General features: G+C 42.9%; 1 protein-coding gene across 1 annotated transcript; it reads right to left on the reverse strand.

Annotated features, from left to right (window-relative positions):
* Window positions 1-655: 655 nt before the first annotated feature.
* On the reverse strand, window positions 656-13663 carry LOC127583594 (G protein-activated inward rectifier potassium channel 4-like). The gene is made up of 4 exons (XM_052039717.1): window positions 13634-13663; window positions 7126-7972; window positions 4888-5061; window positions 656-681 (listed from the first exon to the last, which is right to left on the reverse strand). The coding sequence occupies exons 1-4, from the start codon at window positions 13661-13663 to the stop codon at window positions 656-658; spliced, it is 1077 nt and encodes a 358-aa protein (XP_051895677.1).
* Window positions 13664-16835: the final 3172 nt, after the last annotated feature.

The raw sequence follows: 16835 nt of genomic DNA on the forward strand, positions 1-16835 counted from the left end.
ACAGATCAGTGTGGGCTCAGTAACTAATCCTGATTAGCCCTTTCTGAAAATAGCTGAGCAGTTAAATGATTCTGGGTTTTGTTCGCAGTCTCATGTCTTGTCCCTGAGCAATGGGGTCGATTGGAAGGTTTCATAAATGACCTTTTACTAATTAAGTCCATACCAATACCATGGTCCTTATAGAGATGTATAAAACCATGAGGGGCATAGATAAGGTAAATAGTGTCAGACATTTTGTCAGGGTAAGGGACTCTAAACTGGAGGGCATAAGGTGAGAGGGGAGAGACTTAAAGGGATCCTTTACACAGAGGGTGGTTGGTATATGGAACAAGCTGCCAGAGAAAGTGGTAGAGGTGGGTACAATTAAAACATTTAAAAGCATTTAGACAGGTACATGGATATGAAAGGTTTAGAGATATATGAACCAAATGCAAACAAATGGGTCTAGCTCAGGCACCTTGGTTAGCATGGATGAGTTAGGCTGAAGGGCCTGTTTCTTTAACTCCACGATTATATCCTCATTTATTGTGGCAGCTGTGTTTAACAAGCAAAAGACATATAAGCCTTACTTTTACTTCATCTCTTTTCAGGATCTGGGCATCACTGGCATTTCTTGCCTATCCCTAATTGTCCTTATTCAACTGTCGCTTAAGAATCAGCCACGCGGGGTGGGTATGGAGTCACATACAAGCCAGAATGGGTAGGGATTGCTGAGTTCCTCCTCCATAAGACATCAGTGAAGCAGATGGAGACACATTTACTCTGATTTATTGATGACAATCATATTTATGGCCCCTGGTTTTCCCTCCTCTGCAACTGGAACCTGGACATATCTACTCAATCAGACATTTCAGAACTTTAAATCAGGTCACACCTCAGACTTTGCTTTTGTACGGAAAAGAAGTGCTCCAGTTTCCTCCCACATTCCAACGACATACAGGTTAGGAAGCTGTGGGCGTGCTATGTTGGCGCCGGAAGTGTGGCGACACTTGCGGGCTGCCCCCAGAACACTATGCAAAAAGATGTATTTCACTGTGTGTTTCGATGAACATGTGACTAATAAGGATATCTTATCTGATCTTAAGAGACTGCAGGTGCTGGAATCTGGAGCAAAAAACAATCTGCTGGAGGAACTCAGTGGGTCAGGCAGCAGCTGTGGAGGCAAAGGGATAGTTGGCATTTTGGGTCGAGACCATGCACCAGGATGACCATCTCGACGCAGAGCGACGGCGGGCAGGCCAAAGGCAAAAGTGTGCCAATTTCCCAGAAGGTAAGGTCACTCATTAGGAATATTGAAATATTGTGAACACTCAGGGGAAGCCACTGCAGTCATAGGGAGAACATGCAAACTCCACACAGACAACACCAGAGATCACGATTGAACCCAGGCTGCAAGACAGCAGCACTATCTTCTTGGAATATTGTGGGCAATTTTGGGCCCCTTATCAAAGGAAAGATGTTCTGGCCCTGGAGAGGGTCCAGAGGAGGTTCACAAGAATGATCCCGGGTATGAAAGGCTTAATGTTTGAGGCGCATTTGATGGCTCTGGGCCTGTACTCAATGGAATTCAGAAGGCTGAGGGGGGATTTCATTGAAACCTACCGAATACTGAAAGGCCTGGATAGAGTGGATGTTTTTACAGCTACACTCACAGAGGCAAGTAGTCTGACTCCACAGTGTTCCCAGTGAAGCTCTTCCTCTCACTATAATTATGGTCTCCAGCAACTGTAGGAATTAGACAGGAGTGAGAGCACAGGTTTGAGGAGTTGGCCAGAGCCACTGTTGATTCACTGTAGTGACTGAAATGAAGCATGGAGAGTGAACTGTCAAAGGGTGTATTTAAGGCAGAGATTGATAGGTTCTTGATTGGGAAGGGGATTAAGGGTTGCGGGGAGAAGGCATAAGAATGGGGTTGAAATAAAAATCACCCATGATTGAATGGCAGAGCAGACACGATGGGCCGAATAGCCTAATTCTGTTCCTATATCTTATTGTCTTATGGTTTCATGCGAGCTTCCTGGGCACATGGAGCTGACCATTAAGCTCCTTCCTGTTTGTCACACACTCTTTGCACATTCAGGGAGTGATAGTACTTCTTTCTTTGTATATGGAGCCTATAGCACCACATCTGTGCAGTCTATCACTACCTAGAGGCTTTCAGATGTCCACTATCTGGACAAATCCAGGTTGGCAGAGCAGATGCTGAAACAACGTTAAATGAGGATTGGCACCACAGCTGTGTATGTGCTTGTGTGAAACATAATTGTATAATTCAATGTGGCAAGTAGTTCAAGGTGCACTACAACATTGTGATCATAATTTGATTCAAAGTTGTGCACAAAGTAGTGTTACTGATGAAGAAGTGTACTGTCTGATTTTTGGCTGTCTGATCAGTAGAAGGGTTTGAGTGACCCATGTTCTTCCAGAAAATTTAAAAACTATCCTTGAGGATGCTAAGCCAGTGAGATGGCACGTTATAATGAGGAGGAATAAGTGGTAGAATGGAATTGATGGGGTTGCTTTGAGGGTCAGCATTGGCTTGATGATTTAAATGGCCTCTTTCAATGTTGAATTGGAATATGACTGAAAATATGAATATGAGGAAATGATGATGAAGGCTTTTGAAGCATACGGTTGTAGCGTGTTCGTCTTTCAATGTGAGGAGGATGGGAAAATCCCGTGACTAAAGAAGCAATGTGTGGGGATGACCATTCTAAGCTTCGTGTTCTCTTCCCACAGATGCGGCATGACTTGCTGAGTACTGCCAGCATTTTCTGGTTTTGTTTTACTTAAGCTTTGAGTCTCACATAGTCTATCATAATTTCAAAGCCCCCAAGCCCAACATAGGAAATTTTACATGCAGATATTTATATTAATACATTCATTTCAATCTCTATACCACAACATTGAATGAAATGGATATTTTTTTCAGCAATGTATTTTTAATGCTAATGTTATCCTACAACACAGTTTGTAGCACTTTATAACCTGATGCAAAACAAATATTTACATGCACATCACGCCAGAATTGCAGCAGAAGGGAACTTGCGGGTAAATATGTAAATATCTTTATAGCCAAAGCAAAGGGTATAGTTGTGTGGTATTACAAACCATCTATATTGCAAAGAAGATGGCACAATGACTCAGAAATGCCCAGGGACTTGTGCAGTGGAGTAGAACCCCCATCTGCCTGTCACATGTTAACCTCAAACCCAGCCACAGAATAGCAGGCACAGGAACATTTGCTTCATGCAGGTGGTTATAACGAGCCTGCAGTGACTCATCAGTGCCCATCCTGAACCAACAGTTGGAATGTCAGGGTGACACTGTTTCCCTGCTCAATGACAGATTGAAAGCCCACTCTGGGAAAAGTACTTTGTAGTCTTCAGCTCCTCCTGGAGTAAGTGTTTATGGCCCTCTTAAAGGCCTCAGCAGGCTTATATCAACCCCTGCTGAGACCCTTTAAGGAGATGAAGGTAAATTCTTGAGGTCCCTAACCAGACTAAACTGTAACATTATATTCTGCATTCTGTTATTGTTTTTCCTTTTGTACTAGCTTAATGTACTAAATGATCTGTTTGGATGGCATGCAAACAAAGCTTTTCACTGTATCTTGGTACAATGATATACCAAATACCTTGAAATAAGGGTAGAAAAAAGGTCTACCTTTGCCCCTCCCCACACCAGTAGAATATGCAGGGTCTCCAGATTTTACTTCGGTCTAACCTTTCCGCCCCATTCCTTTACCCCATATGGAAAATCAATTTTACTCTCCATTCTCGGAAGCTCACAAATTTTGAACTTATTATAGGTGATGTAAAATATTCTCCAGTTTTCATTTTGTTTCATTTGTTCACAGAATGCAGGCATCTCTGACAATGCCAGCATTTACTGTTGCTGAATTGCAGAGGAAGCTATATTTGTAGGTTTGCAGTCTGCCGGGGGATGGTGATTTCCTCTCCTGAAGGGCATTGGTGACTCAGGTTGATTCAAAGTGAAACATCCGAAAGCTGCACGGTTACTATTACTCGGACTAGCTTTTCTAAAAAAAAATCCAGATAGATCCAATTGTTTGAATTTAAATTGCCTTGCTACCATGATAGGATTCAAACTCATCTCCTTGGATCAATAGTCCAGAATTCTGGCTGCTGCTCCATTGACCTTACCACTTTGGTACCAACCCCTTGTTCATTATGAACCATGATAACTGTAAAATAAGACAGAGCTTATTACTCGATCAAGTCAACTCTTGAAAGCTATGGTAAATTGTACCCAACATCCCCATGGGAAGGGGCAATGCAGGGATTTCATTCAGAGATGACAAATTGAAATGTAAGAAAGCAAGGAAAGGTAGACAACTTCTGATCTGTAAATTTGCTGGTCACTTGCCCAAGGGACAATGTTTGAAAAGATTTCAACTTTTCTCTGCAATTGAATCTCCTGAAGGAAAATTCTTGTAAAATGAAGGTGACCCATGAAACGTCGAGATATCTACCCAACGTGATTATTGATTTTTAAACCCTATATCGTTGCCTTTTTTTCAAATTATATTAATCTTTGCAACATAGAAAAATGAAATATTTGATCTGCTTCATTTAGCTCTGTAAATTTTTCCTATCCAGTTCTTTCAAATATACACATCAATTACTTTTGCCTCAGTGGGTCTTAAGCATTGTTAACCTTTTTCTTTGTCCCTTGAATTCAAAATGGCATTTTTGTTGAACACAAGATATTACATTCTTTATTCATTCTCCAGGACTTCCACATTACTTTCTTCTGCAATATTGTGATTCCCAGTCAAGTTATGGCCCTGCTCTTTGGCACAGGAATGGTTTATATTATCCCAGTATAGATTGATTGAGGATAGGTAATTTTTCTCTATTTCTTTAGCCTCCTGTACATCCTTTGCACTGCATGGTGGCATCTGGACCTCGAATGTCTTGTCGAATTTGTTATAGTCAACCCGGAACGCACCTTTCTCCAAGGAGATGCAAGACTCAAAACGATGACCCCAAAGAATCTCATCTTCCTTGTAGGATGTCCTTGCTTGGCAGGTCATTCCTATAGAGAGTCAAAGTTGAGTTTTTATTTTCATATGCACTAGTACATGTATGCACAGGTGCAATAAAAAACTTACTTGCAGCAACATCAGAGGCACATAGCATCATATAAGCAGCATTCACAAGAAAAACATAAATTAAGCACAAGAGATGCAAAATATAAAGCCATCCCATCAGTCGAGGTCTTGGCCTTGTTTATCTTGCAAACAGCACCACGTGATTAGGCATTAAGAACATGTAAGCAAGAGTAGGTCTTCGAGCGCCCTTGAGCAAACTCTATCATTCAATGTTGTAGTCTATCCTATACTAAAGTTCCACTTAAATGTCCTCACTTAGTATGCAAAGTCTTAATGGGCTCGGCCATTAAGTAATGCAGGAGAGCTGGAGTACAAGAGTAAGGATGCATTGTTTTAACTATTTAGAACTTTGGGGATTCCATATCTGGAGTACAATTGCAGCTGTAGCCAGTTTACCTAAGTAAAGACCTATTTGCCTTAGAGGCAATGTGTCAATGTTTTACTAGATTGATTTGTATGGTGAGAGAAGCTGTAGTATAAAGAGACATTGAATAGAATTGGCCTCTAATTCCTGGAGTTCAGAAGAACGAGAGTTGACCTTGTTGAAATAAATAAAAACTCTTAAAAGACCTGATATTGGAGATGCCTGAGTTGCTTTCCTCTGACTTGAAAGTTTTGGGGGAGAAAAAGGGTCATTACCTCAGGGTGAGGTGTTGGGTATCTAGGATCTACATGAAGAGAAATTTCTTCACTCAGAATTTTGTGAATCTATGGAATTCTATATCCTGAAAGACTGGAAGCCCTGCGGATGAATCAACTCAATATTGAGAATAACAGATTATTGGGCAGTAAGGGAAATGGGAGATCTCTCCTATCCTTCTAAATTCCATAAAAGAGAGGGTGATATTTCTCAGTGTATCAGCACAACACAGCACACACATTGCAGGAATCAATCTAGTTACATCGTTTTGTTTCTAGTCTTTCCTTAGTCTAAAACTGCGCACAGTACACCAAGGCCCTATGTAATGAAAATTGTGACAAGGGACTGCAGATGCTAGAATCTGGAGCAACAAATGAGATGCTTCAGGAACTCAGAGGGTCAGGCAGCATTGTTGGAGGGAAATGGACTACTGATGTTTCTGGTTGAGACCCTTCACCTGGACTGAAAGATAAAGGGGAGATAGCCGGTGCAAAGAGGTGAGGGGAATGGGTGAAACAAGAGCTGGCAAACGATAGGTGGATCCAGGTGGGGAGGGGTGAGAGGCAGATGAAAAGGGAAGAATGGAAATATTCACAGAGGCTGGGAGGTGAGAGGTGGAGGTGACAAAGGGCTACAGATGATGGAATCCGATAGGAGAGGAAGGTGGAGCATGGAATCAAATAAGGGAGGCGGAGTGGGCCGATGGGAACGTTTGGGAGGAGGGACCCTGTGGGGTGAGTGGACAGGTGACACACAGGCGGAATGGGTGGAGGAGGGGAAAGAAGTAGGATGGGGACTGGGGTTGGTGTCCGGGGAGCTGGGGAGATCAGGAGGAGAGAGAAAGGGGACAGAGGGGGAGCAGTTTACCTGAAATTGGAAAATTCAACCTTCATGTCGTCAGGTTGTAGACTACCAGGAGTAATGTGAAGTGCTGTTCCTCTAGATTGCGCTTCGCCTCACCTTGGCAGTGGAAGAGGCCAGGAAATTGTATTTCCTTACACTTTTATTTTTGACTTAACAATACTTCTTATCTTGACTCCACCCTCTTATTTAAAAAAAATACACAGGAGACAAATTTGATAAGACAATAGTGTAAAATGGGCAATGTAGGATCAGACGCAAGGGATTTGGATAGAGGACAGGCAAGTGGAGTTGAAGTAGAAGATAAGCTCTGACTTTATTGAATCATAAAGTGGGCTCCAGGTGAGTCAGTACATCTGATGCTGCTCAAATGCACATATGACCTATTCATATTGCTAGACAAACTCCAAAAAATATAGACCCAAATGCGCTCCATGTTGTGCTCCACAGTGTACTTGAAGCAGTCAAGAGGTAGAACATAACTAACCTGTAGATTCAACAATGCCTTCCAGGATTACAATAATTTCAAATTGTTCTCTCTTCAAGGAGTCAGCAGACATTTCCCAGAAAGGACTGCTGTCATTAATAACGTGGCTTATGGTCTGTGGTTCCACCAGGAAGAGTCGGTCTTTCCCTGTGTCGTAGCCAAGGTTAATTTCCGTCTGCTCCAGAGGTATGAATTCCCCTTCTTTTGTTTGCCTAGATTTGATGAGCTTGGCTCTTAGCTTTGCATCAACCATGTGACTATCCCTTAGGTCGCCAACTCTAAACATCAAGCAAAAGGTTTCATCCCTGGGTGATACCACGGCATATTTGCTGAACTTCAGAGTCTCGGCTCGCTTCTTGGGCCGTGAGATCTTCACAAACACACAGCCCACCATCATGGCATCAATCATGGAACCAACAATGCACTGAGCTATGAGTAAAATGACCCCTTCTGTACAATTTGAAGTCACCATGCGGGAGCCATAACCAATTGTCCTTTGACTTTCAATAGATAACAGTAAGGCAGAGATGAAACCATCCACGTTATCTAAGCAAGGTTTCCAGTCAACATCCCCCACATGGTTGATGTCATCTCTAAAGTAAGCATCCAAGAAGTAGAAAATTCCAAAGCTCACCCAAGTCACAAGATAACACATCATGAATACAAAGAGAAACCACCGATACTTCAGGTCCACTATTGTAGTGAAAATGTCGAACAGGAATCTTTGCTTTTCTTCAATGTAACCAAGATTCACCTGGCATTTGCCATCTTTCATTACATAACGCTGTCGCTTCTGTTGATTTGAAATATTGAAGAGTTGCCGGGTGTCGTCTATCAGTTTACACCGCTGCTTTGGTGATGTGGGAACAGATAAGACATTTCTTGTTGTAGGTCGTAAGTTGCGGCTGTGATTTGGAAGGTTGGGTAGGCTGCCAGCATGCGGTGGGCACAACTTGGTATTGATATCATGCAACGTTGTCTCTCTGGGTAATATCCGACGACATCTCGAACGTTCACCCACATCAGTGGCCACGCTTAACCTGGACTTTACAATCGAGTTAGGTGCAGGTGGCTGCCAGTTTATATTTGGACTAGAACTGTGCAGGAGTGCTGGAACATTGCTGGTTGAGTGTGCTTCACAACCCTTGCACTCCAAGATTGAAATAACACTAGTTCTCCCAGAAGCTGATGAATCCCCACATTGTGGAGATGGTGGCATTCCCTCTAACGTGGGTATCAACTTGGTTTCTGACTGTAAGACAGAAATGATTGAAACGTTGTATTTTTGTCTTAAAAATTGTTCTCCACTCACAATTTAAAAACATTAGAAGTAAATTTGACTGGAGACGGTGGTATAAAACGAACAACATTGGATCAATCACCCAGTATCCGGCTCTCCCGTTGAGCAATGTACTGAGCAGTCTGTACTGCTGATTCTAATATTTATGTCACTTCGAATGCTGTGCAATAATTCTAATCTATAGTCATTTTGGGGATGATTGAGGGTGCTGAAGGTAAAACCAACAATAAGTCAGGAGCTCTCTTTACATCTGTATTAACTTTGGGAGCACTATAGGATTACATCGAATATATGGCACAGAATTGGGTCATTTGCCCCAACCAGTCCATGCTGGCATTTCCAGTCCATTTGCACCGCCTTTCATTTCTGAACAATTTTATCAGCAAAGCCCTCTATTCTTTTCTCCTTCCTTTCCATGAATGTATCTGTGCTATTCACTTTAACCTTTCCCTGCTAGAGTGAATTCCACATTCTCACCACTCTTCGCATAGAGGTTTTTTCTGAATCGTCTTTTGGAATTCTTGGTAACCATGGCCACTTGTTATGTCCTTACACACAAGTGGAAATGTATCCTTTCTGTCAATTCCTTTCATCTTTTAAAGAATATTACCAGGTTTTCATCAATTTACAGAAATTAGATTTACAGGTTTTAATCATGACATTGACTCTTTGGGGTATATGTTTTTGATGTACAAAGCTCTTTTGCATTATAGTAAGAAGTGTCCCACTCTCTGCCCGTACGAATACACTATGCCAAAATGTCCATTATGCTTTTCACCCATCCTTTTTGATTTATGAAATTTCACTTGACACAATGCTTAGCAAGATAGAATCCCTTCTGTAAATCAAGATATAGCTGTATCATGACACAACTCAGCCTTATTTTCTCAAGATTTAGTCTGAAGGTACTGTAAAATGGACAGATAGGCAGTAAACCCAACCTACAATCCAACACAAAGAAAGTTCAGAGGGAGGTGGGGGTAATTCATTTTTGCTTACTACTGTAAACCCACATGGGAACATCAGTAATTGTACTGACCTCTGCACATCAGCTTCAATACCATTGACACCATTTGTAAGCTCTAATTTGCGATCCTGGCTTGGACCAACCAACTGAGGAAAAAGCTGCACCTTGAGTTTTCTAACATCAGGAATGTGTGCAGGAATTGGCCATAATCTCATTGAGTCTCATAGTGTTGTTGTGGCTGAATGTGGACATCAATTCCACTCTACTGCCCTATCCTTCCATTCCTTTAGAATATATCAATCTCATTCTCCTATCATCATTTCTCATCAGAACATTGGAAAGTAGGAAAAATATCTTCATATCAAACTGGACAGCTTAATGTTTTTCTATTTGTCAAATAGCCAGTAATTTATAATAAAGTTCAAATAAATATAACATGTACTGACTTATTCAATAGTAAATCTTGTTTCCCATTTAACTGGAACAACCACAGTACCCCAGGTGGATTTGCCTACCTTTACCGAAAATGTTCCATATCGGCCCGTGTCCATCACAAGCCTTGGGAGATATGCCAACATGTGCTTGCCTTTAGGAGTTTGAGCTGGAGGTATGGAGTTTCGACGACTTTTGTTTTCCTTGTATTTGGTTGGCGTAGAATTGATGCGATGATAAGCATAAGCTTCATTGTCCCTGTACAGATCCATGCTGCAGCTCATAGTGGTAGTTTTCATGCCAGACTTTACTGTAACATACAAAACATAGTAATACTTCCCCAAGACTCGTGATGAATAAAGAGCTTTCCTTGTTATTTAAGAGTCAACCTGATGAAATACCCGTGACGTGACCTCTCTGTTTTAAAACGAACAAAGTCAGTGTTTTTTACATATGTTTTGTTTTCCTGTATAAAAATTGAAAACACAGCGAATGCTGAAAATCTGAAATAAAGACAGAAAATGCTTGAAATGCTCAGCAGGTCAAGCAGCATCAATGGAGAGAAAGTCTGTCTCCATTGATGATCTGATGATGATCTGATAATCTGTCATTAGAACAAATGAAAACTCATTTGATCTGAAGTATATAAAACTTGTTTTTATCTATCTAGTAGTTTCAGGAAAGGCGAGGCCATGGAGACAAAGGAGACTGCAGATGCTGGAATGTGGAACAAAAAACAAAACGCTGGAAGAACTCAGCAGGTCAAGCAGCATCTGTGGAGACAAAAGGTGTAAGTCGACATTCTGGTCAAGATCCTGCATCAGGGCTAAAAGGGAAGAGGAAAGATTGTCAGTATATAGCAGTGCGGAGGTGGGGGGGTGGTGCGCGGGAGGGGGGAGAGGATGGGATAGAGGCTGATAGTTGGAACCAGATGAGGAGGGGATGTTGGGTAGGTGGAACCAGGTGGGAGGAGGGGGATGGGATGGGGTGTACTTGTAATATGTCCAATGCATTATCCAGCATTTCATTTGAAGGGAAAAAAAAACTAACACCTTGAGGAGCTCAGCGGGCCAAATGAGGGGTCCAGAGTCCGGATGAAGGGTCTTGACAATAAACATCAGCTGTTCATTTCCCTCCACAGATGCTGCCTGACCCGCTGAGTTCCTCCAGCAGTTTGTTTTTTGCTCCACGTTCCAGTATCTGCACTCTCTTGTGTCTCTGTGTTTTCATTGGAGGGCTTTATGGTAGAGTACGAATCTTCCCTTTTGTGACCAATAAGATAGAATAACTCCATTACTTTCATCTGCTCTGTTTCATGATATAGCCAGTTCAATTTATAGTGTGAACACTTCCTTCTATTCTCCTGAGTCTTTAAGCAGGTTATTTGCCTGGAAATATTGTGGTTCAGGTATCTTTCATTGTTCCACAGTGTACCCTCTTAATTATACAGTTTGCTGTCTCTCAGCACACATCCATATTGTACCTCAATTGAGAGGGATCTGACCCTGTATTCAGAATTCCAATTCATGACTGTCCACTCAACAGTGAAAACTGCTGCTTTTTTTTCAGGTTTGAAGGTAACCGGACCAGCAAAGTCACCCAGCTCTTGCAGATCATGTCACCTTTTGACTACCCATTCACTGGCAATGCCAGCCACTCATCATGCTACTGGGAGACAAGAATCTCATTCTTGGCAGGCAGCTCCAGTGGCAACAATCCAGTTCCACTGAGGCATTTTGGTGTACCTGGGTCACTTAATGGTGGGAGGCTTCTGGCTGAGTGAGACCTGAGAAGGAAGATGGTATCTGCTTCATTCTGGGACTCAAGGGTTGAAACTATATGACTGTCCTACCACTCTGATTACTAGGCTGTAAAGAATTAGAGAGGGTGCTGAGGAGATTTACCAGGATGTTGCCTGGATTGGAGAGCATGTCTTATGAGGATAGGTTGAGTGAGCTAGGGCTTTTCTCTTTGGAGTGAAGGAGCATGAGACGTGACCTGATAGAGGTCAAGATGATAAGAGGCATAGATATCAAGTGGACAGTCAGAGACTTTTTCCCAGGGCGATAATGGCTGACACGAGGGGACATAATTTTAAGGGGAGTGCAGGAAGGAATAAGGGAAATGTCAGGGGTAAGTTTTTTACACAGAGTGGTGAGTGCGTGGAATGCACTGCCAGCAGAGGTTGTGGGGGCTGATACATTGGGGACATTTAAGAGACTCTTAGATAGACACATGAATGGTAAAGAAATGGGGGGGGAGCAATGTGTGGGGGAAGGGTTAGATAGACCTTAGAGCAGGATAAAATGTCAGCACAACATTGTAGGCCAAAGGGCCTGTACTGTGCTGTAATGTTCTATGTTCTTAGCCTGCCTTGTGATGCCTTGCCTGTTGTTTGCATTTACAAGTTTATTTGCACATCTTTTTTGTTGTCTCACTTGTATTTAAAATTCCACCTGTTAGCATGCATTTCCCATCCCTGTTTCATGACAACTGTGGCAGGGTTTGCATGCCGTTATTTCCTATAAGGCGAAACCTAACAGCATAAATGGCAGTGATGCTTCACTCCCTGATGAGCTCAACACATTTTATGCACACTGTGAAAGGGAGAATAACACTACACCTGTGCGATCCCCAGAGGATCCAGCGACCCTGTGATCTCTGTCTCAGAGCCCAATATCAGAACATTCTTCAAGAGGGTGAACCTTTACAAGGCATCAGGCACCAACAGTGTACCTGGCTAGGAACTGAAAACTTGTGCCGACCAACTGGCTGGAGTGTTCAAGGACATCTTCACTGCTGCAGTCTGAAGTTCCCACCTGCTTCAAAATGGCAGTAATCATATCAGTGCCCAAGAAGAGCAGGGTGAGCTACCTCAATGACTATCGTCCAGTAGCACTCATATCTACAGTGATGAAATGCTTCAAGAGGTTGATTATGGCTAGAGTTAACTCCTGCCCGAGCAAGGACCTGGACCCACTGCAATTCACTTCCCCCCACAACAGGTCTACAGTGGACGCAATACCACTGGTTCTCCACTCTGCTTTGGAACACATAGAAAGTGGCAAAACATAAGTCAGGCTGCTGTTTATCGATTACAGCTTGGCCTTCAACACCATCATCCCCTCAGTATTTATCATCAAGCTTCAAAACCTGGTCCTCTGTACCTCCCTCTGCAACTGGATTCTCGACTTCCTTACCGGGAGACATAGTCAGCGTGGGTTGGAAATAACATCTCCTCCTCACTGACAATCAACACAGGTGCACCTCAAGGATGCGTGCTTAGCTCACTGCTCTACCCTCTACGCTCATCACTGTGTGGCTAAGCACAGCTCAAGTGCCATCTATAAATTCGCCGATGACACCACTGTTGTTGGCAGAATCTCAGATGGAGATGAGGAGGCGTACAGAAGTGAGGTAGATTGACTGGTTGAGTAGTGTTGCAACAACAACCTCACTCAACATCAGCAAGACCAAGGAATTGATTGTGGACTTCAGGAAGGGGAAGTTGAGAGAACACACACCAGTCCTCATCGAGGGGTCAGCGGTGGAAAGGGTTAGCAGCTTCAAGTTCCTGGGCATCAACATCTCGGAAGATCTATCCTGGGCCCAACACATTGATGCAATCACAAAGAAGGCATGCCAGCGGCTCTACTTCACTAGGAGTTTGAGGAGATTTTGTATGTCACTAAAGACTTGAAAATTTCTATAGGTGTACGGTGGAGAGCATTCTGACTGGTTGCATCACTGCCTGGTATGGAGGATCGCAAGAGGTTGCAGAGGGTTTTAGACCCAGCCAGCTCCATCACGAGCCCAACCCTCCTCACCACTGAGGACATCTTCAAGAGGCGGTGCCTCAGGAAGGCGGCATACATCATTAAGGACCCTCACCACCTGGGACATGCCCTCTTCACGTTACTACCATTGGGGAGATGGTACAGGAGCCTGAAGACCTACACTCAATGATTTAGGAACAGCTTCTTCCCCTCCACCAGCAGATTTCTGAACGGTCCATGAACACTACCTCATTCCTTTTTATTGCACTATTTATTTATTTTGTAATTTATAACAGGTTTTATGTCCTTGCACTGTACTGCTGCTGCAAAACAACAAACTTCATATCATATAAGTCAGTGATAATAAACCTGATTCTGATACCAAAACTTATTTATACATTGAATTGTCCTTTTCTTGCAATCTTTCACATGCTGTGCTCTTTCTCTTTTGATGGCGTTTGTGATACTCTGCACTCTATCCCCTGAGCATTAGTGTTTGTGATAAACCAAAGCAGCCCAAGCCTAGCCTCCTGTGCGCACGTTTGTTCAGCCGGAGGGAGTTACACAGTTTGGAGTATGCTCAAGAAATAACTAACATCACCTGGGACTATTCTTTCAATTGAAGAACACTGAGCTTCACAGATCATAAACAAGGGCAGAAAGGCTCACAGCTCTTGTTAAGGTGTGCTCTCCTGGGAGATCCAGCGTGCAATTTCCCATGGTAGAGGAATCAAACACGAAAGGGTTTAGGATTGAGGTTAAAGGAAGTAATTTTAAAGGGGATTTGAAGGATAAGTTTTTTACACAGAGAGTGATTGATATCTGGAACCTGCTTACAGAGAAGGTGGTGGAGTCAGATACAATTACTTTAGGAGAAATTTAGACAGGTACTTAAATATGTGTGGCATAGAAGGACACGGACCTAATGGGGACATGTGGGATTCGTGCAGGTGGGCAAAAAAGATTGACGTGGACATTGTGGGCTAAAGGGCCTGTTTCTGTGCTATACAACTCTGACTCTTTGACATCCAAAAGACCTAACTGGGAATATCTGTGTTTATTGGAGCATCATCAGCATGCACAAGGACCAGGCACATGACCTCACACAGGCACCAATGAGAATAGCACAGGATGGGACTTTCCATAGGGAAACACTGCCAACCTGCACGTCTTTGGGATGTGGGAGGAAACCAGACCACCAGAAGGAAACCCATGTAATCACACGGATAAGGTACAAACTCCACACAGAGAGCACCCAAGGTAAGAGTAGAGACCAGGTCACTGGAGCTGTGAGGTAGAACTTCCACCAGCTGTGCCACCTCAAAGATTCCTAACAGAAAGCACAATATACATGCCAACTAACTAATCCTTGTCCTTTTGCAACCTAATTATTAATTCATGGTATAAACTAGAATGGGGCTACGGAAGAAAGATCCTACTATCACCATTCACTGTGTAAACAGCAGCATTGTGTCTGCCAAGAGAAGGAGCTATGACTTTGAGGAATGGCATAAAAAAATGCATTAGAATCTATTAACAGTGTTTATGCTGAGATATGGACCCAAAATTAAAACACTGCATCCCAAGCAAAGTGCTGTATATTGTTTTCTATTGCTGTGGATCTTCACAATGTGTTGTACTGTCTCAGATAAGTTAAAAATAGCGGACACACATCATGTACTTGTCATATGGACTTTCCCTAAATTGGTGCACCAAAGTGCTGCCACAGCCAGGAGATAATTGCCATGTGATGAGGTTACAGAGGAATATTCAAATACAATACAGCTCTGATAATCCGGCGCCCCCAGGACTTTGGAAGTACAAGACTAGCAAATTTTCCAGACGATTGGATGTTACTGCTACTAATATCCAAAACACTTTTATTTCACTTTTGTTTTAAGATGTTACACAATAGTATAATAAATTTTCCGGTGGAATTGATCGGGAAATATACAAACACTCCGGACCCCAGGTCCAGCCGGAAACCTGCCCACCTTCCTGACCCTGGTGTTGCACCTCCAGCCGTAGACCTGGCTTGCATTCGGGACCTCTGGCTCATGTTCAGGACAAATGAGGGAATTGGATGCTGTACCATCAGGATTTCCAAATAATCCTATGCCGGATTTACTCTATAGGTAGGAATTTATAATGGAAATATAATCAGGACAAACTGCTTAACTTTAAAATATGAACTGAAGTAGAATTAAAATCCTGTTTGAATTCTTCTAACTCCACTAACATAAGAAATAGCAGGAGTAGGTCAATAGACAATAGACAACAGGAGCAGAAGTAGACCATTCGGCCCTTCGAGTCTGCACCGCCATTTTGAGATCATGGCTGATCCTCAACAATCAATATCCTGTTCCTGCCTTGTCCCCATATCCCTTGAATCCCCTATCTATGAGAAACCTATCTAGCTCCTTCTTGAAAGTGCCCAGAGAATTGGCCTCCACTGCCTTCTGAGGCAGTGCATTCCACAAATTCACAACCCTCTGGGAGAAGAAGTTTTTCCTCACCTCTGCCCTAAATGGCCTAGCCCTTATTCTTAAATCATGCCCCCTGGTCCTGGACTTCCCCAACATCTGGAACATATTTCCTGTCTCTATCTTGTCCAATCCCTTAATAATCCTGTATGTTTCAATCAGATCCCCTCTCAATCTTCTCAACTCCAGCGTGTACAATCCCAGTCTCTCCAACCTCTCAGCATAAGACAGTCCCGACATCCCCGGAATTAACCTCGTAAACCTACACAGCACGCCCTCTATAGCCAGGATATCCTTCCTTAACCCTGGAGACCAAAACTGTACACAATACTCCAGGAGTGGTCTCACCAGGGCCCTGTACAAATGCAAAGGAATCTCTTTGCTTTTGTACTCAATTCCCCTTGTAATAGGCCAACATTCCATTAGCCTTCATCACTGCCTGCTGCACTTGCTCATTCACTTTCCGTGACTGATGAACAAGGACTCCTAGATCCCTTTGTATTTCCCCCTTACCTAACCCCACACCATTCAGATAATAATCCGCCTTCCTGTTCCTGCTCCCAAAGTGGATAACCTCACCCTTATCCACATTAAACTTCATCTGCCAAGTATCTGCCCACTTACCCAACCTATCCAAATCACCTTGAATTCTCCTAACTTCCTCTTCACATGTCGCACTGCCACCCAACTTTGTATCATCAGCAAACTTGCTAATGTTATTCACAATGCCTTCATCTAAATCATCAACATAG

Source organism: Pristis pectinata, chromosome 27 (assembly GCF_009764475.1).
Source record: "Pristis pectinata isolate sPriPec2 chromosome 27, sPriPec2.1.pri, whole genome shotgun sequence".
Lineage (NCBI taxonomy): Eukaryota > Metazoa > Chordata > Chondrichthyes > Rhinopristiformes > Pristidae > Pristis > Pristis pectinata.